A 24300-nucleotide genomic window follows, 5' to 3' on the forward strand; every position below is an offset into this window, starting at 1 on the left:
AATTCAATCCTCCGAAAACATAGCCATAGACTCCCCATAGATAACAAACAATAAGAGAGACATGGGTTTTTCAAAGGATGAGAAATCAAAAAGGCTTTTGAGGGCTGTGAAGACTTTGTTTTTCTTGATCACCATGCNATATATATATATATATATATAAAGATGCCGTTAACTGTCGTTTAATGCTATTTAGGTATTTTCGGTTACTCTATGATGAAGAGGAAGAGAGATGCCACTATTTTTTTTTTTTTTTTTTTTGAGAAACGGATGCCACTATTTGACCGATAAATTCAGCGCGTTATAAAGTTCCAAAGTCTTTGTCATCCCTCTGAAGTAGACAAGTCTAGTCAAAACATTGCACCTTAGCCTGCACCTTCCATGCCCTACAAACTTCTCTATTAAGCATTTAAGCCTTCAAAAACTTTCCCATATGGTTCCTTCCTCTTTTTAAGCCTCTCTAGTTGGTACCCTCTTAAAGACTTTTACCTATTATAGTTCACTATATCTTTAATTTAATACCTTTGTGCATATATATAACCCTCAAATTCAATCCTCCGAAAACATAGCCATAGACTCCCCATAGATAACAAACAATAAGAGAGACATGGGTTTTTCAAAGGATGAGAAATCAAAAAGGCTTTTGAGGGCTGTGAAGACTTTGTTTTTCTTGATCACCATGCTGATTTCTTTGCTGCTTTTCTCAGCGCCGGTTCTTTTGGTTATAGCGGATACACTTCTTCCTTCTGCGCTTCTCTCTGCTTCTCTTTCTCCATCTTCTCTTTCTCTACAAACTCTCTCTTCCCACCTCCAAAACTATGACTTTCGGTACTCTCTCATAGATATACCCCTCATTTCCATTCTAAGATCGGCCATCATAATATGTAAGTGTTTGATATTTTTGTACCCTTTTGGCTTTCTAAACCAAAAAAACATGCTTAATTACAGTTTAGAATTTAGATTTATGTTGTTTTTATCTCTGTGTTTGTAGGTGTTTATAGCTTGTGCGATGGGCCAAGGCTTTCACGAGGGCCATATTTGGGGATTACAACGATGTGTTCACTTCTGTCTTTAATGTTTGTTTCGTTGAAAGCTTCAGTTGTGTTTGCTGGCAAAGATAGAGGTGGCTATGTTAGGGCCACGGAAATAGCTTTGTTCATATGCTCTCTGGCTCTTGCTGTTGGGCATATTGTTGTGGCATATAGAACAAGTTGCAGAGAGAGACGGAAGCTTTGGTTTACAAAATTGACATTGAAGCTGTTAGTCCTTCTCTCTCTCTCTCTCTCTCTCTCTCTCTTTTTCTTTGATACCAAGGCACATTTCTCTTTCTCTACAAGACTATTTTTTTTAGAATAATAATATAATCATATCTAGGACACAATATTTTTCACCATATTTTTTTCATAATTAATAACTAATATCATTTTTAGGTTTTACCTCGATCCACCACTAACACTATTAATTATTTATTATCAATCACACCAAAACCAAATAGTATCTGTAAAAAAATATTGTTTCTTATTGATAATAATTTGCCATAATTAGAGGTTAGAAATGTGATGAGGACGTCATATACCGGTGAATGCATCATTAAGGCCCGTTTGGTTTGTGTTATCAAACAACCATTTTTAGTTTTTAAACAACAATTCACGCATTTTAATACACTTTTTCAATCACACGTATTTTCACAAATATTTTTAAATAATAATTTTTAGTTTTTAAACATATACCAAACGGTCTCAGGGTTAGAGTTTTTGTTCGGTTTTTTTATTTGGGTGATGTGGATGATGAGTTGGCTGGTCCCACAGTTGCACAATGAATAATGACTTAAGGAAATTTCATTTTAGTCATTTATTAGATGAGTTGAATTTTTATTCTTCTGGAAGGTCAAGATAATGATTTGAATTCAAGAAGATCTTATACGCCTAACTTTTTGAACCGTTCAAATTATAATTCTTTGGAATTTTCATGGTATTTAATTCATTGAAATTGTTGATATCTTTGGTATAAGATCATTTCCTTGTTTTTTTTCTCTGCTATCTATTCCTTGATTTGCTCGATTTTGTTTCATTGAATATTTACTTGATCCCCTTTTCCCCTATATGTGCTCAACTTTTATGTTTCCAATCTTTTTGCTACTTATCTCCCAAAAAAAAAAAAAAAAAAAAAATCTTTTTGGTATTCTCCAAAAAAAAAAAAAAATCAATTCTGAATATGTGCTCAACTTTTTCTTTTTTTTGTTTCCAATCTTTTTGGTACTTATCTCCAAAAAAAAAAATCTTTTTGGTATTCTCTCCTTCTATATCACATATTCAGAATTGATTTATTTGATTTTCTCCGGTTGTTGATGTGCTTGATTATCACGTTTTTTTTTTCTTTTGTGTTTCCTTAAAATTATAGTGATTATCACGTTTTCTGAGTGCCTCTGTCTGCAGTCAGCTTTGAAAAGTGTAAAAATGACAAGAATATTTAATTTCGTAATAAACACAATTGACAAATGATATAAGATACGAGAAGTGTCAAATGTAAAAACTTGTTCATATAATATAGACAAATAATTAGAATTTACATTAAAGAAAAATAAGCAATGTCGTTGAAAAATAGATGAAGTGATATTCATTTCATTGACTTTTCTGTCCAGTCGCATTGTCAATGCTCAAAACTCTCAACTGCTCAGGGTATCCTAATTACTAGCCACTTTCTTGGGTAGCCGCCCTTCGCGATGTTCATCATCACCTACATCTATTTTGACCATCTTTCATTTGAAAGTTGAAAATGCGCCGTTTTATAATTAAAAAAAAAAAAACAAAAAAAACAAAAAACAAAAAACAAAACAAAAAATGGAATATCATGGTTGAACTTGAACTTACCTATATTATTTATTTGAGAATCTTTACCAATAATATCATTTCTTCAATCATCACATTGGGCTTGATGTATAGTGCAACGACCTTGGTATATGTGAAAATGATTTTACTTTAATTACAATTTGTTTGGGGCAAAAAAAAAATTTTCCCCATTTTGTGTGTGTATTTTTTTTTTTTTTTTTTAAGTTTACATTTTTTTTTTGTCTTACTTATTTTTTTAAGTATATTAATGAAAATAAACTTTTTCAAATGAACACTTAGAAGCAGTATCTTTTTTCTTTTTAATTTATTGATAAGTAATAGATAATAAAGTCCAATCAATTTGTCATCCCCAAGTTACTGGATTCAAATGTGTGCCATTTGTTCATCGTGTATTCGTATTTTGCACAGCCGACCATTAGTCCAATTTCCCAAATAAGTATGCATAATTTTGCAGATTAGTCAAATAACTAATTGGACCATAATAATAAAATGAAAAAAAGTTCCTACAAAAGTACTAAGTTATATAGTAACATGTTATTTGAGCCCAAAAAAAGCAAGTTCTAATAATTAATAACATGTTATGGCATGTGCGCAGGTCTCAGCTTGCAAGAATGGGTTTCCTAGGTATCAAAAGATTTTACAAGAACAATACGTACAATGAAAGAAAATTAATTTTTTCTTTTGTATATGTACCCCTAGTCAGATTCAAAGTTCAAACTCGTCAGATTTGAGGTAAATGTTTTTTAAAATTGTTCAATGGTGGTTTTGTATGCTTTTCTGAACTAAATTTTGGTCATTACCCATGTGCTTGCACTCATTATTCTATTGAATTCTCCAACATCTACTAATTAACTAAAGCCACGCCTATCTTTGTTTACAGGTTTTATCGAAGAAAATCAGTTTCCTAGAGATCGAAGTAGAAACTAACGGTTGGCTAGAAAGAAGTAAAATATTGTTTCAAAGGTTTAGAATTCACTTTAGAGACTAGAGCTCAGGCTATGATTTCAGCGCATGCCTAAGTTTTGTTTCTCCTCTCCTTTGGAGTTGTACAGTCGATATTTGTATATAAAAAGGTGAATGGATCAAGGAAGTAGCCAAAGGCTTCTTTCAAGAACTGTGCAATAGAAGTATTGCCATCTTTCTTTCAAACCATCTTCTTGTGTGAAATGAGAATAGTTAAAGAGTAGGTAAGTTCACTGCTTTTGTGTGATCCCCCCAAAATGAAAGGTGTGGATTTGATTGTATTGATTTGTATATTTGTGTATTGTACGAGGGTTGGGTGATTATTAAGTGAGTCTTGGATATATAATTAACAATTACGAAAAGTCAAAATTATAACTTGACTAGCCCTTGTCTTTTTAAGGTATAAAGTGCAAATGCAATTGACCTCTTTTTTGAACATTATATGTTAAATCAAGATCTCTTATAGAAAGTATAACCATCGTAGTTATATACTAAATATTCCGAATGCACCCAATTCGTACAAGCATAGGCATCTATTTCAAAGTCGAAACACAAAGGAGGCTTGGGTTGAAAGTGAAGCTAGACTTATCTCTACCATCGACATTACCTATTTAAATTATCCACTACTTCCATCCTTTCTTATCCTCATAACTTGCGCCTCTGTGTGTGTGTGTGCACGCATGCACATGTGCGCATTAATATTTTATGGAGAGAGAAAGAGAGCACTAGAAGAAAAGGACAAACTATTACAACTGAATATATAAATGCAGTTAACATATGTGTGTGCGTGTTTGTATGCGCAATACATACACACAAATGGAGAGAGAGATAACACTAGAAAAAAAGAACAAACTATCACAATTGAATATATGAATACATGTGTAAGCGCATTCGTATTCGCAGTATATACAAACAAATGGACAAAATTTGTGTATTAGTCACATTCATGCCATGGTATGCACAAATTAACCCTTTGTAATCATGGTTGAGTTAAACTTGGTGGTGCCACTCAAATTTAACTCGTGGAATATGATTGGAGATAAAGTTTTTAATTGACTTGTTCTAATTCAAAAAAAAAAAAAAAAAAAAAAGATTGATGGAGTTTTTAACTGCTTTGTTCTGATTCAATTATCAACATTAGTGGAGGTGGTATTTTACATCACAGAAATAATATAACACCCCACTCACGGAGGAGTGGTTCACCACATAGGGGTGGGGTGTTACATATCCCCAAGGTCAAACTTTCATATGAAAAAAATATTCAAAGGCAAGTACAAATGGTGCTTTACTGCTTTTATTGTTGATCAGGAGATTGTCATGTACCTCTGGCTCTCTGGAATTACATAAAATTTTACAATGATCAGTTCACTCAGATAGTTTTTTTCTGGCGTATTGATTATCTATAGCTTTTCTGTTGGTGTTAGTTGACCTATTTTCTGGCGTATTGATTATCTATAGCTTTTCTGTTGGTGTTAGTTGACCGAGACAACAGACTAGAAATACAATTAGGTGGATTATTTCATTGAGATAGTTCCAGTTCTTCTTAGTACTCCTCCTGCAGTATACGCAAAAATCTCCCAGTCTCATTTGATAAACCTATCACCAGTGGGGACTTGAGAGCCTGTTCTGTATTGACAGCCGGTTCATATTAATCCGTCTCCATGGACCATAGTACTCTAGTCTAAATATAGGAATCATCCATTTTTTGATTACTTTTACAAGATGAATTTGGCTGCAAATGCTAAACCCTGTTTAATAATCTAAAGTGGGAAGATGATGTACATTGGGGAACCAATAAGCTTCAAGGAAAGTCAGTTTACATTCCATTTAAGCAAGGTGTGGCTTGGGCAGCTACAGTTTACTACAAATGCAAGTGAGAAGTAAAATACTAAAATCTAAAGAAGCTATTTTCCGAGCCATAAGAAACAAGGATGTAAGAGCAAAATTGGTGTGCTGTAATAAGGTTAAAAACCCTGCAAAACAGAGTTTTATGTGGGAGCTTTGCAGCTTAATGGCTGCTTCGTACTATTTTGCTTATAATCTTTTCCTAGGTTTGTCAGCAAAAACAACCAAAAAATAAAGGGAAGGGAAAAGACACAATAACACTAGGAAATTGTTTAGGAAATGATCTTCCTACAAAGAAAGAAGGAAAAATAGAAAGCGACCTTCCATAAAAAAAATAAAATTAAAATAATAAAACCCACCCTAGCCTGGACACCTACTTGAGTTTTGTAGGTCTGAGTCATCACAAAAACCACATGAGATTTGATCTAATGCCAGGCGCCACCCCATCAAAGCGAGAAAACTCCGCTTCCCTCCCTAGCTGTTTGCTATTTTCCGAGAAATAAAAGATGATGTAAGAGCAAGAATGCATGTTAAGCCATGGATTTTTTCTTCTCTTCCTCAAGCTGCTGCAGCTCTGCCAGTCTTTGAGCCCAAGCTCTTTCCCTTGCCACAGCAGCCATTTTGCGCTCTACCCTCTTAATGTTCTTCTTCCTTGTAGCCTCTTGCAGCTGAGCCTTTCGTTTCTTCTTTTCAGCCTGCACATGCCCAAAATGCAGAGCACATTCAAGAAAATAATTAAATATACAAGGTAAGTAATTTATATCTGACATCCAGACATATAAGCCTTTCTATTCAGTAGACTTATGCAAGTCAGCTGGGGGAAAAAATTCAAATTATAAATAAGACTTCCATAAAAAAATAATATATACAATAAAGAGGACATATTTATCCCGATCTATATGTGTCTCCATCAGATTAAAGGCCCAACAGTAATGTGCAATATAGGGTAAGTTGCAAGTGGAAGATTGACACATTATAAGGGGTCATTCAAAATCACTTTTCAGCCTTCCAAAATACTCCACCATCACACAATTTCAAGGAACTAAATCACAACTGCCGTTTATTCTATAAATAAAATAAAAGAACTAAATCACAAGAAATCTGATATCATTCATTTTGTAATAAATATAGCAAGATGAAAGCTCTTAACGAGTGTACACATATTCCAGAGATATACTTCAAAAAACACATAAATCTAGGAACAACTGAAATTAATTTTAAAAACATAGACAATGTCCATTTTTTATAGCAACCCCAAGGAATAGCACAATCAGCTGGGGATCACACATTATAAAGCAGAAATCACTCATTCAAATCTCCCCTGCCCCCTCCTATTGGGCCTTTTTATTATTATTTAAAAATAGCATTTTTTTTTTATATATAAGTATTTTATAAAATAGCATTCCAGATCTAATATGTAAAGAAAATGAATAAGAGACCTCGCCCATAAAGTATATCACCACACCTACATCTAATTCCTTTCAATGGCTTTGATCCCCTCAGCCTTTCTTTCACACTTTCAAGCATGCTTTCATTCCTGGTGTCAGAAGATAGACCGGGAGAAGTTGTTTCAAGTAGGTTATTTAACATTGTTCCTTTTGATGTGGATCAAGCCATACTATCCATAATATTACAAAGCTCAAGAAATGATAACACTAAACCTGTAAACATGACTGCCAATCTAGGAACAAATGGATAAAGCTAGGCCAGAGGTCACACTTACAAACCTACACAGAAAAACCTTGTACTGAGAGAGCTTGCTATAGACAGAGTTCCTGCACACTTTGCCATTAATAATTATATCGTAGTTAGGATAACATATACAGTTTCACTTATTTTTAGTGGTAAGTTACGCACAAACTCTGTGGGTCTTGAACCCAAAACCTCACCCTCCACCTAGCACTCTTTTATCTTTATCTTTTTAATAGGAAAGAGTTAAGTGAGAGAAACTAAGTATTCACAAAGATTTGCAAGTCCACATTTAGTAGATGTGTGAGACATTGGCCTATGCCCAACTCCACACAATAATGGTTAAACAGGTTCCATGATGGTACACTGTCTCCATGATGTAAGCACTGATGATTTATCTTTTGAGTTCTTACTTACCATATGATTTTTTACATGCATAGATTATAAAATAACACATTTCAAGCTGCTATTACAGCAACATGAATAACAAGGAACAGAGCAATGAATTGAAAATATCACATTATCATTGCAACATTCATAGTTCTGTTTTCAAGCTTACCGTCCATCATCTCATTCAAAAGTTTGTTAATCCTCAGGCAATGAAAATTCATCTCAAACTTTACTTTCATAATGATTATTGGCAAATTACATCAATATACTAGCATATTAAGGCACACAAAGTTTCCGTATCATTTTCTCCAATCAAAAGCAAAAATTTTCACAAAGCTGTGGTTAGGGGAACATCCCTTCACACGAGCTCACCACGGACATCACTTTATTAGCACCAATCGAAACATGCCACCTCAACCGTTGTGAAAAAAAAAATCGTAACAAATTTGCAGTCCTCCTACGAACACACTCATCCTCACACCTAATTTCACAATTTGTTGACCTGTGCAACTGTTAGTGATTGAGGAAAACTAATGGGTCCATATAATCAGTGGTGGGGGCAGAAAGTGTCCACCACTCTCAGTCGCACAAGCTAGCAAGTTGTGAATTTGGGTGTACTACTAGAATTATTCAAATTTTTAACTTATTGATTCAGTTTAGCTCAACACATCACTTAGCAATTGAAACATATCCTAGTTGGTACATCAAATGAAGTTCCACCAAAATATATAAAATAAAGAAACTTTTCAAAATGAGTTTTTTCGCACCAATATAAATTCACGGCGCAGCCTCATGCGCTTTTTCTCATTCCTTCTCTTCACGCTGCCTTCATTGGGATTATTTGGAAGTATCGGTTCGCCTGGTGTGTACTTAACCCAAGCATACGGCCCTGCAAACAAAATCAATTCTTCTCATTTCCAAAACCCTAATTTCACAATTATAAGCATTTACATGGAAGTTTGATCAAAAGCCACAACAAGTAAAGTGACTGAGTATAAACCTGGGGTTTTCATGGTGGCTCTTTTGCGACGAGACTTTTGGCCGGGCCGTCTCTTCGGGAACCGAGTGTCGTTCAAGCTGTGGAAATGGTTGTGGATCGGAAACCATGGGGCTTGGCCACCGAAAGCGAATCGGAGCTCCGAATTTAGGGGTGAGAAAGTGGAAGTGGCTGGAAACGGCGTCGTAGTGGAGCAAATCGAAGTATAGGTGCGGGATATTAGGGTTCTTGATAGGGGTCGAATTAAGGTTCTTAGAGCTCCAAATCCCATCCTTGTTCAGCTTCGAAATGGCTGCGGAGGTCGAAGAAGCTGAGAACGTGAACAGTGGTGTTGAAGACTTGAAGTGATGCATGAACTATGTTTGTTTCTCAAACTTGAACTTTGGGCTTGCAAGAACCTGAGCTCGAAGCTCAAATGAGCTTGTTGAAGTAGTAGACCGACCAGTCTTTCTTTCTCAAGTTTCAACATTGGGCTTGTAACCTCAGCTCGAAGCCCAACTCATTTGTTGTTGATTTTTTCTTCTTCTTTTTTGCCCTTTTTTCTAGCAATTGAATAAATAGGAATATTATGTTTAAAATATTTTTACAATATTTTCACAATAAATCTTAAGTGACAAGTTATTAGTAGGGGGATAAAAAATTAATTTCATTAGTGGACTTAAAATAAAACCACTAACAACTTACCATCTATGATTTGTTGTAAAAATATTTGTAGAAATGTTATTTATATACAACTTTTCTTAAATAAAATCGAAAAAACCTCAATACAAATAACAAAGTCCAATGTTGGGTTCACACCCACCAAAATGTGAGCCCAAGATCTACATTTACTTGGCTCTTGGTTATAGTAGCTTGCACTTTGATTTATTTAATGCATGTTTGGTATGCATAAATAATTGTCTTTATGTTTCTCATCATGGTTTTAAAAATCGAACTAGAGACAAAACCAAATTTGCCTTCAATTCCCCTCTTTCTAGTTATTTTTGGTTTTTATTGGATTGGACTGGCATCTAACTCCTAGTTGAACCGGTTGAACCGGCCGGTTCAATTGGTTTTTAAAACAATGTTCCTCATTCAATTATGGAATCGAATTTTGTTCATTTTCCATCATAATAGTGATTACCTAAAGACATCTACTCCTTCAATTGTTATGTTATTCATGTCTAAATCTCCATCATTAAATACAATTTTAACAACAGTTTAAATCTTAAATTAATAAAATATGAACATGATTTTTTATCATTCAAAACCTTTTATTTTCATTGTCAAATCATATATACATGTTCAGATGTTAAGATATTGAGGTTTTACAACAAGTGTAAATATAGTTATATAAATAAAATATATAAGTTAAAAAAAGGTAAAATATATAAATACAAGGTTTTATTAAAATTTTACAACCAAACTTATAATAGTATAGTTATTTCATCATAGTAAATTTTATTCTCTATTCATGATGTAATTTTATTTTTTGTATACCAAAAGTGATTTTATATAAATTTTAGTTAACTTAAATAATAGGTTTATATATATATATATATAGAGAGAGAGAGAGAGAGAGAGAGAGAGAGAGAGAGAGGTTCCTAGATACAAATGTGAATTGAAAAAGAGAGAGAGAGAGAGAGAGAGAGAGAGAGAGGTTCCTAGATACAAATGTGAATTGAAAATGAGTTGGGTAGATTGGCGTAGACTTAGTTTAGATGTAGTGCATTGGATCTAATTGAATAGTAACACATGTCCAAAAGTAAACACGTGTCACCATTTTAACCTCGATAATATTGTATTTGTCTTTTTTGCAACATAAAAAAATAAAAAAAAATAAAATACTCCCCATGGTTTTCCTTCGGAGTTGGGTGGACTATCCGATCCGAGTCCCTTTTTGCAAGGTCTTCTAAAAGATCGGAAAACGGCAAGTCGTATATAATATGCTAAAAGTTCTATTCCCGGCTTTTCCAAAATTAATTTGTTTGTAGAAAAAGCAACGGCGTCGTTTCCTGCAAACTCATTCTCTTTCTTCTACGCTCTACCTTTTTCTTTCTTTGAACACAAAAAAGCTCATCCAGGGCTCCCCGCGGTCTCACTCTCTCACAGCACAGCTGAGAAGAAAAACCGAGAGAGAGTAAAAGCAAATTAAAACAAACAAAAAATGAGGTTCAACTTCGACTTACAGGATCCGAATTTAACACAAAGGCGTTCCGTCACGCCCAAAGAAGAAGTGGAATGGGTTCCCCTTCAGAACCACCCAATCTTCTCCACCAACACCACCGAAGACCACGCTTCCACCTCCGCCACGTCATCGCCGCGAAACCTTTTGGCCTGGGACGGAGCCACCAGGCTCTACTTCTGGGACTCCAACAAACACTGCCTCCATCGCATCTCTATTCGACTCGGCGAACCCCAACCTACCTCCGTCCTCGCCTCCTCTCCCTCTAAGGTCCTCTCTCTCTCTCTCTCTCTCTCATTAATTTTCAAAATATTTTTGTTTTTCGTTTTAATCTTTTCAGCATAATGGAGCTATTTGTGAGTTTAGATTAGAGAAACTAGAAAGTGTGGAAAATCTTAATGCATCGGAAATTTGAAGTTAAAGTTATTTTAAAGACTTTTTTACAGCAATCAAATGTGGAGTTTCAGGGCTTGAACTCGGCAGCTGTTGACAATACTCTCGTAAGTTTTTATGTGATGAGGAATGGAAACACATCACATCAGTTGAATTGTTTAGAATTGAAAACAATTCACACCGTTATGGTATTGTATATTGTAGCAAAGAATCATCTTAAAAAGAAAAGAAAAGAAAAAAAAAATAGATATAAAAAATTGTGCTCATTTAATGAAACTTATTGTGGAATCTTCATTATATTATGGAATTTATTGTGGTGAGGAATTTAATTGCGAGAATGCTTACTCACTATGGTATGGTATAGTGCGGGGGATTATGAAACTTGTTGAAGAATTGAACACGTTTTCGTTGATTTTTAGCTAAAAGTCTAGTAAATATTGATTGTTGCGTGATCATATGAATGGACTATCATTGTAACTTCCATTTTTTTTATTGAAGCTAAAATTTTATGAGATCATTGTGGGGCTAAGCAGGCTTTTTGGTATAGAATAATCCTAGGAAGTCAAGGTATGGAATTAGCAATATTAGTGCCATTAAAACAAGACGTAAGAGGGACGGTGCAACAGAGTAGGGTAAAGCAATTGTTGGGGTGGCAAATAATTGCACCATTACGAGGTAGTGGAATGAAATATGTGTTCTTGTTTTGTTTTTCATTTTTAATATAAGTACTCCCATTTTTGGTTTCTGTAAGATGCTGAAAGTATTGAATTCTGCAAAAGAAAAAGAAAGGGGGGTGGAGGGGTGACAACCAAGTAGCTGAGCACATAGAAGCATAGAAGACTAAATATAATAGATAGTTCCATCTTGTTCAATATGCATAAACTATAGGGAATGATGTATCTGATTTCATGCAATCATGACTTGACATAGAGTGGAGTAGTGATGTAGAATTCATGCAGCCCAACCTGAGTGGCAGGTAACTTAGGATAAAGTCTTAAAGAGTTGAGTTGAACAGTATTGTTGGTTTGGAACAATTGTTTAAGCTAAGCGCAGTGGCTGTGAAAATTCTTGGTGAGGTGTCTTTTTTAAATACCCAGTATTTTTTCCTCACATGCTTGGATACCTATGTTGATTCTTTTTTTGCATTTAGCTTGCAGTGCTTTGTTGATAATATCAGTAATTTAATAGGTATTGCAAGCAGATGTGCAGCTCAACTTTGTGGTTCATAAAATCTCCATCAATAGGAATGGATCTGCGATATTACTTGCTGGTTCAGATGGTTTATGCGTCATGTACCTTTATGGGCGTAATTCTACTGAAGAGAATGCCATAATTTGCAGGTACTAGAAATATGTTGGCATTTGTTTTCTCTTATGCATATGTGTTTGGGTTGTTTCTGGAAGCAACACTTAGTGAAATGAATTGTGACTTACACCGGCACCTAGATTGTATTTTGAAATATTGTGTGGGGAATCGTATTCTAATAGGAAAAGTTAACTTCATACAATGTGCACATTGGTGTGATATATTCTGTGTTCTAGGATATTATAGAACTATTACTATTTTTTTTTTAAATAATTTTTTCGTCTTAAAGTTTCTTATTGTACCTTTTTGTTGCTAACTAATCTACAGGACTGTTACTGTTGGTTCACAACTCTATTCCAATGGCTCCAATGCCGTACGTATGCTACAAGTTTCATGGCACCCATATAGTGACACCCATATCGGAATTCTTTCTTCAGATACAGTTTTCAGGTATTATTTATTATTATTTTTTAAATATTTATGATGACTCACATTCTAGCATAGGCATCGGCATGCATGTTACAACAATAACAAAGCCATAGTCCCAAATTTTTTGGGTCGGTTATGGATTATCAACAAGATTAATTTGGGTCGGCCACATGTATTCTTTTTTGTCATTATATTCTATCCGAAATCATAGAGTCTGTTGACTTACTAAATTGATACGTCCATTTTAACTACTTCTTACTAATGTTATTTTTGGTCTCCCTCTACCTTTTTCGTTCCCTTCACTTGAATCAACTCACTATCTCTTACTAGTGAATTTTAATCGCTGTCCTTTGCACATGACTAAACATTACAAGCAACTTTCCCTCATCTTTTTATTAGTAGAGGCCACCCCTATCTTTAAGCAGATTTCCTCATTTCAAATACAATCTTTCAATGTATTTTCATTTATCCATCTTAACATTCTCGTTTTAGCTACACTCATTTACAAATATATTGCTTCTTATTAGCCCAACATTTAGTACCATCGAGTATAGCTAGTCTTATAGCGGTCTTATAAAATTTTCTCTTTAACTTAATAGGTATTCTACGATTATACAATACTCTTGATGCACTTCTCCATTTCATCAACGCTGCTCTTATCCTATGATTCACATCCTCTTCAATCTCTCCATCTTTATAGATTATTGATCCAAGATATCGAAAGGTCTTGCTTTTTTGTAACTCTTGACCATCGAGTCTTACCGCTGCTTCATCTAAGTTTCTACTTTTACTAAACTTTCCATGTGCACTCTTTAGTCCACATAATCAAAAGGCTTTAGATTTTATAGCGTCTCGCCAAATTTCAAAATTAGACTACATATTGTGAGGTCAATAATTGTATATACTGTAAAAATTTATATAAAGTTAAACAAATAATGTCGTATAATAATCTGGCATATGAACTATAGTTAATAGTTGGAGATATTGTAAAAATTGGTTATTGTATTGAAAATTATAAATGATAGCCATGATCAGAAGAAGTAATTGTATTCATGGTTCAAAGTGGGTTTGCTTATCTTTTGGTCGATATGGGATTTATTTGGATGACTAAGGCCTGTTTCATATCTTTTAATCTTGCTTTACATTGTTACTCTTAAATCAATTGGTATAATTTATCTTTTATAGGGTGTATAAGTTTATACCATTATGGGAGTTTCCAAAACAGGTTTTGGTCATATATTACTTTTGTTTATGTCAGCTTATACTTGTGGCTTTCTCACCTTGCACATACTTTTGATAAACATGGCATTGTTTTATTAAGACCAATCCTTTTAAAAACAATTATCTCTGGGTTTGATTGAGACTTATATTGTATTTACTTTTTTTTTTTTTTTCATTTTCTTTTAGACTTTTTGATTTGTCGTCAGATCTGCAATTGAGACTTATATTGTATTTACTTTTTTTTTTTTTTTCATTTTCTTTTAGACTTTTTGATTTGTCGTCAGATCTGCTGCTACCAGAGCAAGAATATTATCTACAGCCTGTTGAACCCGGTAGATCCAGGAATGTCACATCAATCTGTCCTGTTGATTTTTCTTTTGGGGGTGACCACTTATGGGACAGGTTTAGCGTAAGTTCAGTTGAAACTCATAATGACATTTGATTCTTCATATATTCTTCGTAATGCATAAATCTCCACCCTCTCTCAAAGAAAGGGGGGAAAATAAAGAAAGAGATGTCACTGATGCTAATAGTACATTGGTGCTCCCTTTGCCTCGATTTGTCTTATTCTCTATGTTTAATACTTTAATGTATGAGTTCATTTGCATTATGGTTCACCCAATACAAAAGGCCGTAGGTTCGAGTCAGGGAATCAGCCTTTCCAAATAAATTTGGGGATAAGGCTGCCTACCATTCACTTGATCACCTCTCCCAGAACCCCCATAAAGCAGGAGCTTTCTCCACCGGGTACAACTTTTTTTTTTTGTCCATGTCACCGAAAACACTTTGGATTCCACCTGTAGTTTACTTGAAATTGTTTCTTGACATAGATTGCAATTGATATTCCTGCTTAACTAAATCATCTGTTTGTCTTTTGTTTCAGCTAATGCTTTCTTGAGATCAATGATCACATGTCATGTTCAAATGTGTTGCCTGTTGTTCTTGACTTTGTATGTTTTGATTTGAACTATTCTTACAATCTTCCTTTAACTGATCTTGTTTAAGGTTGTGTAGCCTGCTCATCTTTTGTTATGTTGCTAGTTCCTTGTGCTTAGTTATAAAGAGTAGTGTTTTAATTTGTAACTACTAATTTAATTGGTTATCACTTTTACGCCATGCGCAGGTTTTTGTGTTATACACTGATGGTTCACTTTACATCCTCTGCCCAGTTGTTCCATTTGGGAGGTACATGATTCCTTATGGTTTTTGTTTTCTTTTTTCTCTATTAATATTTGTCAGATGTGTGAGGCTTACAGTTTTTTCTAGAGATAGTTATGGATGTTTACTAAAACATTTAAGAGATTTAAGATTCTTGAGATTGAGGGCTATATTTTGCCTATTACTATGTGAGACACAGTAAAGTTGGAGGCATCTTTTATGATCCACCCAGGAGCTTCCTTATTTGAAAATTCTTTATTATATTGGTTGCTCTATTTATGCTCATATTATATATTGCGTGGAATTATGTGGCAGATTACTTATTCCCCTTGCATATTTGTGCCTTGGTGCTATCTATTAGACTGTGATACCTGATGCTTTTTTGAAAGCTTATACACTAAATTTGTTCCAGTTTGCCTGCTGGCTGACTATATATATATATATATATATATAAATCTGAGTATTGATCAAATGCTTTATTTTGCAACAGTTTCTACAAATGGGAATCTATACTAGAGATATACAGTGATGCTCATACATTTGGACTGAAATCAGCCAATTCAACAGCTGTTAGTAATTCTAATCTGGCAATCTCTTGGTTGGAAGCAACGTTTCCTGAGTTAGCAAACCCAGAAGCAGAAGGGGGAGATCTGTCCATGCTTAGAGCTCATCCTTATGCTCTATTTGATGCATCAATTTCCTTGCAGGTACCTATATTTTCCTGCCAATGTTCCATGATGCTCCAAAATCTGTTAATTACTTATGCCAAACAGGGTTTGGGATAGATGTCATGGACCTGTACGTAATGGATAGGTCCCAGAAGTGGAAGATTTGAAAAATTTTCTAGAAATTTTTTTGTGGGCTAGTTTTTCACCCATTCTTTTGTTGCATGAATATTTAAAATGTGAGATGCCATCAGACTTAGAACTCAGTATTGCTCTGTTTTAACATTGGAAAATTTTGAGAATTTAGATGGGTCAAGTGGATCTATGTCTACACACATTCACTTTAAATGTGCTGAGTTCTGTCTAAAGTTTTGCTTTCATTCAAGTATAGCTGAATCATGCACAAATGAGTAACTGACATAGGAAATGATATCTTATTGAGTTCTACTTTAAAACTTGGCCTTGTTTATTCCAATGTTTCCAAGAAGCCAACTGAGTTTCATAATTGTAATTTTATAGGGGCCTCTGCAGAAGGTATGTCATGGTGGAGATGAAAATTTAGCAGTTCGGGGTGCTGAATGTGAAGGCCGTACTGTCAGTTTTCTTTATAATTTAGTTAGCAAAGACTCAATTCTGGTGACTGCCTGGAGCGGTGGGCAATTGCAAATAGATGCCCTGGCTGATGAAATCCAGCCAGTTTGGAATCTTGACAGTCCACCTCGTCTTCGTGTTGATCCAAATGACCAAGTTCTTGGTCTTGCTATGATTTGTGAATCGATTGAAGGGGAACTTCCTATTGTGAAGCTTGATCAACCACTTGACCATACTTTTTGGTTGGGCCATCCACCCCCTCTGTTGAGACTGGCTATAGTGGATTTAGCTCTGCCAAGGGAAACAGATAGTGGTTCTCTTATCATGCTGTTTGCTGATCCCCTTATGCCAGAAAGATTATTTTCCCTTCATGAGGGAGGGATAGATTCAATAGTGTTGCATTTTCTACCATTTACCAATCAGACTAGAGGCAAGGATGAGACCATGAGAACACCCTCAGTGCATCCTATTCTAAGTACATGTCAAGGAGAAAACCCTGTGCAGTCTCCGCTCTGTGGTTTTGTGTCTTTATCGGATTCTTTTGGATATTCATGGATTGTGGGAGTTACTGTTTGTCAAGAATGTGTTGTGCTAGAAATGAAAACTTGGAACCTTTTGCTGCCTATGCATGTTGATATGGACAAGTCCATTAGTTTGCAAGAACAGAAAGAGAGAGATATACCAGATATTATAAGCAAAGAACTCCTTCTTGGACCTAAGGCTATTCTTCTTCCACAAGCACAACCAAATCTACGTTCTGTTGCTGCTGACTCTATTGAAGGTCGGCAAACTCTTCATCAGTACTTCAAGCTTTTCCATGAGAATTATGTGGAGTACGCCCATAAGGTAAGAACTTACAAACCAAAAAACATGCAATTACCACTTTTTTCTCTGACAAACCGATACCTTTACAATAGGAACTGATCAAAATATTTGGTTCCTCATCTTGATCTTAGGGCATAATTAGGTTTCAAGATCTTACTTCATTTTTAAACCACTATTGTGTATTCTGTGAGGTTCTACATTTAAAACATGGAGAAGAATTTTTCCATTAATGAAGCAAAAAATATCAATTGAAGGTTGTTAGTTTATGAACTACCCAGTGACTATAATGTCCCAAAACTTTGGTGAGCTACAGCTAAGACTAAACACTTCTTGGAGATGAATAAAACAGTTATTAATAATCACTAAAGCAGTCCAACTTTTTAGCAAGACTTCTTTAAGGATGGCATTGCATTGGTAACTGTGGTTCTAGGACGCATGAACACTTCATTTCGGGTGTTGTACCTGCCATGTCGTGTTATAATTTTTCAAAAATTGCTCATGTCACCATGTCATACCTTTGTCCGTGCTTTCTAGCTATGGTTGAGGCTTTAGGGGTTGATGCAGGACAATCAAAACGAAACTGAAATAACGGAAAAATAAAAAATATGACCTAGGAGTTAGCACCAAGCGAGGAAACTACTAGGAGTCAGCACTTAGGGTAGACCTGGAGTCAGCACCAAACCAAGGAAAAACCAAATGACCATTTTTTTCATTCATCAAAATATCAATTATCCTCAAGGAGTACAATAGGTTGCTTATAAAGGATTACTAAACCCTAGTTCTAATTGGCTAGGAAACTCTAATTGCCTTATTACAAAAATAACCTTGCTTCCCAAATTAAAATACTAATAGCCCAATAAACTACTAGGACCTAAAACATAAAAATACAATTGACTTGCACACATAAATAATATTAAATAATAATTTTCTTGCATCTCCCGCATCAGGGGTATAATTACAATATTTAAAATACCATACATTTTGCAGTTCCGTAGTCTTGAGACTTATGATTTCATAAATGTTCATCTTTGTCTTGCATTGTTCATACCTGGAATAACTTGATTTTGCAAGAAGATGCTGCACAATATTTAAGAATGACATTTAATCAACGTCCTTCAACACCCCCCACACACCCCCCCCCAGAACACATGTATACTTAAATTTGATCTTTTTTTTCTTCTTCTTACTACTTATTGAAGTGATAAAAGTGATATGCAGTACAACATCATTTTTACTGTGACCATTCCTAACTTTTACTTGTATGACTTATGACACATTAGTCACATCCTAGTGAAAAATGTTAAAAGAGATTTGTTGCGTTTTAAACTTGGATTATCGAATAAATCATCAAAAATAATCATAGACTCTCTCTCTCTCTCTCATACAAGTGGGCCAGAGTGAAGTGAGTGGAAATTTATGTGATCCTGTTATTTTCTTGGTAATTTTTTCTACTTCAATAACACAATTCTTAAACATAATGTTTTCAAAGTGATGTTATCTAGCCATTGTTGTTTGTGACTACATATATTTTGAAACCAAATATCCACCATGTCTTTTGTTTATTCTGTGTGTCTTTTTTGTAAAGAGAATAAGAATATTGGAAAAGAAAAATTTTGCTTTTTTTTTCTTTCATCAATTTCCTCGAAAACTAAATAAAGGGTTTTTATAAATAAATAAAAAATAAAAACAAATAGGTGTCACATAATTAGGAGAAACATAGTACTTTGATGGCTCTGCGGTAGGTGCCGGAGAAGAGAGGCAAAGCAACAGTGAAGAAGCCTTCAATTACAAGTACATACTCCTTCCTTAGTGACTCAGTCCATTCACCAGGATCAAAGCTCATCAATTGCTTCACCGTTAACTCAAATGTTATCTACATTAAAATAAAACACACAAATATTATTTGTATATCATATATATAACCTGAAAAATAAACTACTAAAGCAAAAAAAAAGTCTCTCCAGTTTGAATATCCCTTCCACTTCTTTTAGAGTTAAAACCCATAATAAACAACAAAAACAAAAAAGAAAAGCAAAGAAGAAGTGAAAGCGAGAGCATAACATACCACACTTAGAAAGAAATAGAGAAAGAGAGAAAGAGAGAGAGGAACATATTATTTTAGAGATGCGCATATGATGACCTAAAGAGTGACCTTTAGCCGTAAACTTTTTACATGCTATAACTTGCAGTACTGGCACGTATGTATTGTCACCCACTAGACATGGAATCTGAGTCACTTCCAATTGTTTAAACATGTAGTATAAGTGTATAACACAACCCATCATTTACACACAAATTAACTCTGAAAAATGTCCTCTCAATAATTTCTATAATATGCACCTGTTTGTCAAGAAGACAATATAATATGCACCTTGTACCCGATTTGAATTATGAAGGTGGAATTTCCTATAATAATATTCCACTACAAATTTAAGTCGGCACGACTATTTTACACACCCAAAAAAAAAAAAAAAAAAAAAACACTTTTGAAAACAGGTTTTTAAGGGGAAAAAAAAAAAGTACTTCCAAAATACTAATCACATGAAAAGCTAAAAACCCATTTCTTTGTACGTACCTTCTTAGCCTCCTCCATGAGAAAAACCCGGCCGGACCAAGAATCCAAATTGAGCCGGATCAACCGGTCTATATCTTCCAAAAGATGGTCTCTAATAATGGACGAGTTAGCAAAGCTCATGGTTAGAGAATGCATTCTCTTATGAAGACCACCTTTCATGAGCAACAAAGAGTGCCTCCCCAACAAGTTTGATATCGAGGCCGGGTAGCTACACTCAAAAAGCTTCCCTTCGTTTTGCAAAATGAAACGGTTCGTTTCCGGGTCAGCCGAGAACACTGTTGGTTCGCCAAAAACATGGGTTGTGAATATGGGGCCGAACCGGTTCACCCTCTCATCGATAAAGGGTTCTGGGTTCTCAGTCTTGTAAGCTGAAATAAGCTGCAGAGTCTCACCAATAAAGGGAAGCCCAAGATTCCCAGGTGGCAATCTTAGCCTCCGGCAACGTGAGGAACGAAGAAAGAAGAAAAGGGTGGTAGAGAAAACCACAAAGAGAAGTGAGTACAGAAAGACCGCCATGAAAAAATTTCAGTTTTTACAGTGAAAATTGGTGTAGGTAACACATGTGGGATATATAGGAAGTGTTTTTAAGAAGGGGTTGAAGTTATCAATAAGAGAGCATTAATGGGTGAGAGAGAAAGAGAGGAAAGGAAAGAAGCACACGGGTGGGTATCTGGGTTATCTATGAATCTAAAGGGAAAAAGAGAAGGTTGTAAGGAAAGAAATTAATGTCTGGATATTTTGGAATCTGACAGCTTTCTTTTCGGCCAAAAAAAAACTTTCTTTTCTCTTTGTGTCTCTGAGGATAAGACTTTGGGGGAAGAAATGGGAAAGAGAGAATTCTTTTTTTGTGTGTCGGAAAGATGAGAGATTGGGGGGTGTTCAAGTGTGAATGTGTGTACAGTTTAAGAGGGTTAAATTTGTGTGGCGCAGTTCTATTGCCGTAACAAAAGGCATAACTTATGTCACAACTCTCATGTTATATGGAGCAATTCTAATGCCGGAACAAAAGGCAGACTTTTTCATTTGTGTGTGTTTTGACTGTTTGATGGGATACTTGTGTGGTTGTGGTAATTAATTTTGAGCCGGATTAACCTTCGTTAAAATATTTATTAATTGGCTATTTTAAAAAAAATATTACCAAATGTTTTAATAGTATTGATTTAAAAATTATTTGAAACAAATTTTTATAACAAATTTTTATAAGAAAAAAAAAATTAATTGTTTTAGCGGGTTTTTATATTTCTCGTAAAAGTAATGTAAAAAAATTTCTAAAATAATTTATTAACAATTGTCTTAAGAGAATTCATTAATAGAACTCATTTATATAATTAAAAAAATTATACTATTTTTATGAAAAATATTTTTTTTAAATGAAATTTTTTTCATTAAAATTTTCTAAAAATATTTCCTAAATCAATAATTGTAGGGAAACAATTAATTTTTCCATTAATTTTTTGATAAAACTGGGATACTTATTTTAGAGCATTAATGGCAATCTCACTAAAATTTCTCTTTATTTTAAAAGAACCAATAAAACATTGTCACCATACACTGTCACCATGGTTTTCTTTTTATCTTTTTACTCATCACACTTGCATAGATAACAATGTTTTATTCAATGGTAAGATAAAAATCTATTTTTCCTATTTTAATTAATTACTTTTTCGTTTCATCCTCTTCAGATTCTTTATTTTAAATTCAATTTTATTTAAATATCATTTCTTTTTCTTTTTTTAATACTCTTCTTACTTTTTAAAACATTTATTTTACTTTGTCACAATTGCCAAGACATGAAATCAATAAAACAATGGGTTTAGGGAATGAACAACATTCCCGAATGATAAGGAGCCATTATTCATAAAACTCATCGTATGAGCCAAATAGCTAATATGATGTGGGTGTTTTTTTGGGTTTAGTTACCTATTTTGTCATCTTTTCTTATTATAGATTACCTACTACCAATGCTCTTATATTCTTTAATTAAATTCAATTATATGTTCATATTGAATTTATTATTATATGTTATGGATGCATATATTTGTTGCATGTAACATTAAATATGAATGTGGTATAGCTAATAAACCACATGATAATATCATAGTTCAGTGGCATTGCATCTAACCTTTTACTAGGCGAAGTAAAAAACTAGATTAAACCCTTCTTCTCATTTCTCATGAATGAATTATNCCCCCCCCCCCCCCCCCCCCCCCCCCCCAAACCACATTTTCCTAGGTTCACTTTGAGATCAAGCATCATGGACCTCAGTTGAAGAGGATAATTGATGACCAGCATGCTCGTTTAGTCGGTGCACAACGAAAGCTTCAGAAAGTTGAGGATAAGCAATCAAATTTGGAGGAGAGGATTGATCGTGCAACCCGGCTGCACAATTTTCTGGAGCAGCGTTTGCAACGGTTGAGAAGCTTGCCTGGTGTTCACAAAAAACCACTGTCCAGGGCAGAGCGAGAATTCAAGTCTGAGCTTGGTAATGATATATTTTATTTTTTTCCATCATAATTACTGGGATGAAATTCTTTGAAAGAAATAGTTCAAAAATATGAATTTCCCTAGCGTGGTAGCTCAATTTTGTTGCTTATATAATAATTCAAACTATCATGATTCACATTACTTGCTGGAACAATTACTTAGGCTCTTAAATTTTCCTGGGGAAAAAAAAAATAATAATTCCAATATTTTGGGGATATATTGAAGATAGAAATATTCTAATAAAATTGGAATGATATAAAGAGGATAGAATTAATTTATGATTGTCTTTTGACATAAGATGACCAGAAAAGAAGAACAAGACAAGTCCTAGGTTTCACCTTTTAGAATCTACCTGAAACCCTAGGCTTCATCACCTAAAGTTGCTTGAAATCACCACCAAGAGTAAGGAAACATCTCAAATAAAAATTTATATTCAAATTGCACTGCTTCAAGCCACTGCCAGAGCCTTTTTAATAAAAGGCTTCAAGGATTACATTAAGGCGCAAGTACATCCAATGGTAGCTTCAGGAATTTTTTCCGGGTGGTAATTAAAAAACTAAAATTATACAAAATTTAATAAAAAGATAACTTCATATATTAACAAAAAATATAAAGCAAATACATAAAGTTTACAATTTCCTTCTATGAGCTTTCATATTTTGAAATCGTTAATGACAATCTCATTATCAATGCTACAAGTTACATCTCTTTCAAATTTTAGATAAATAAAATTTTTCTTAGGCTTTTTCTTTTGTTTTAAAGGGCCTAATATATTGTTAAAGGGACCAAAGTTTAATTTTGTTGGGCCTAAAAAAATTTAGGGTTGTCACAATTTTTTTTAAGGGGAGACGAATCACAAAATTGTTACTTATATGAATTCATATGCTGCTTCTTCCTATCAAATCCTTTTTCTATGATTATTTACAATTTTTAATTTTATGTTTACATATGAGTGTGTGTAAATAATATTTATAGATTACTAACTAAGGATGATTTTGGTTGATTTATTGGGCCCCCTTTTCTTTTCAAGTTTTATATTATAATTTGGCATTTTGATAGCAGTTCATTTACATACTTTTTTTATTTTTTTGCTATGTAGAGCACTTTTCAGGAGTTGAATTGGATGCTTTGCACTCTTCGATTGATGCTTTAGCTGCAAGGCTAAGAAGGCACACACAATCTCCAAAGGGGAATCTATCGAACCAACAAAGGCAATTGTCAGGGAAGAAGATCTTGCCCATGATGCCCATATCTCCCAGCTGAAATCCTCACTGGAGAAACTTTCACTTGTCAATAGTGAGAATTCAAAGAGGGTTAAGATTGTTGAGTCTGCATTGAAAAGCCAAGAAGCAGCAGATTCTGAAACCTGCCCCACCCTTTTGATCATGCTTTTCAATTATAAAAGCCAGTTCTGGATCTATGGTGCTGGGGTGCTTTGCACTTAGCATTGCAGAATTTCGCGACAGTTGAATGACTAATTTATTAAGTTCTTTCAAACTCAAGCGATAATGTCTGTATGTTTTTAGAAGCAGATGATTTTGAGTATAGGACTTGTGGTCCGTAGAGAATGTCAATTCCTTGGTCTTCGGACTTTACTGCTGAGAAATGTTATTTCCTCTTATTACTAACTTGCTAGAACGTGATTGGAATATGATGATTTGTGTAGGAGCATTGTTACTGATGACATTCCTTAGTACATGATTACAAAATTCATGATTTTACAATTTACAGGAGTTCTTTTTCCTTTTTTTCCCTATTTT

The 24300-nt window shown here is 34.3% G+C and overlaps 3 protein-coding genes and 1 non-coding gene across 4 annotated transcripts; 2 read left to right on the forward strand and 2 right to left on the reverse strand.

Moving 5' to 3' along the window:
- The first annotated feature begins 339 nt into the window (after positions 1–339).
- Positions 340–4245, forward strand: LOC112011073 (uncharacterized). The gene is made up of 4 exons (XR_010629296.1): positions 340–881; positions 989–1256; positions 3442–3578; positions 3727–4245. It is a non-coding gene; the product is annotated as an uncharacterized LOC112011073 (transcript).
- A 1641-nt stretch (positions 4246–5886) lies between these two features.
- Positions 5887–9141, reverse strand: LOC112011028 (uncharacterized). Its single transcript, XM_024043417.2, has 3 exons — positions 8734–9141; positions 8501–8622; positions 5887–6349 (listed from the first exon to the last, which is right to left on the reverse strand). The coding sequence occupies exons 1-3, from the start codon at positions 8999–9001 to the stop codon at positions 6185–6187; spliced, it is 555 nt and encodes a 184-aa protein (XP_023899185.1). The 5' UTR covers positions 9002–9141; the 3' UTR covers positions 5887–6184.
- A 1588-nt stretch (positions 9142–10729) lies between these two features.
- Positions 10730–24264, forward strand: LOC112011097 (nuclear pore complex protein NUP88). Its single transcript, XM_024043492.2, is given in 10 exon segments — positions 10730–11164; positions 12476–12627; positions 12920–13042; positions 14507–14651; positions 15366–15427; positions 15891–16107; positions 16585–17502; positions 22289–22538; positions 23640–23767; positions 23770–24264. Coding segments are annotated over 10 exon segments (2499 nt in total). The 5' UTR covers positions 10730–10876; the 3' UTR covers positions 23986–24264.
- Positions 19168–21010, reverse strand: LOC136067906 (3beta,22alpha-dihydroxysteroid 3-dehydrogenase-like). The gene is made up of 2 exons (XM_065774345.1): positions 20057–21010; positions 19168–19354 (listed from the first exon to the last, which is right to left on the reverse strand). Exons 1-2 carry the CDS (start codon positions 20570–20572, stop codon positions 19187–19189), a joined length of 684 nt encoding a protein of 227 aa, XP_065630417.1. The 5' UTR covers positions 20573–21010; the 3' UTR covers positions 19168–19186.
- Positions 24265–24300: the final 36 nt, after the last annotated feature.

This window comes from Quercus suber, unplaced genomic scaffold (genome assembly GCF_002906115.3).
Source record: "Quercus suber isolate HL8 unplaced genomic scaffold, Cork oak 2.0 scaffold_7, whole genome shotgun sequence".
In the NCBI taxonomy this organism is placed as follows: Eukaryota; Viridiplantae; Streptophyta; class Magnoliopsida; order Fagales; family Fagaceae; genus Quercus; species Quercus suber.

Coding starts and splice junctions, on each gene's coding strand:
- LOC112011028 (XM_024043417.2), bottom strand. CDS start 9,001: ATGGGATTTGGAGCTCTAAGAACCTTAATTCGACCCCTATCAAGAACC. Junction 8,623..8,733: donor AGCCACCATGAAAACCCCAG/GTTTATACTCAG, acceptor TTTTGTTTGCAG/GGCCGTATGCTTGGGTTAAG. Junction 6,350..8,500: donor TGCGCCGTGAATTTATATTG/GTGCGAAAAAAC, acceptor GGGCATGTGCAG/GCTGAAAAGAAGAAACGAAA.
- LOC136067906 (XM_065774345.1), bottom strand. CDS start 20,572: ATGGCGGTCTTTCTGTACTCACTTCTCTTTGTGGTTTTCTCTACCACC. Junction 19,355..20,056: donor TCATGGAGGAGGCTAAGAAG/GTACGTACAAAG, acceptor ATTTTAATGTAG/ATAACATTTGAGTTAACGGT.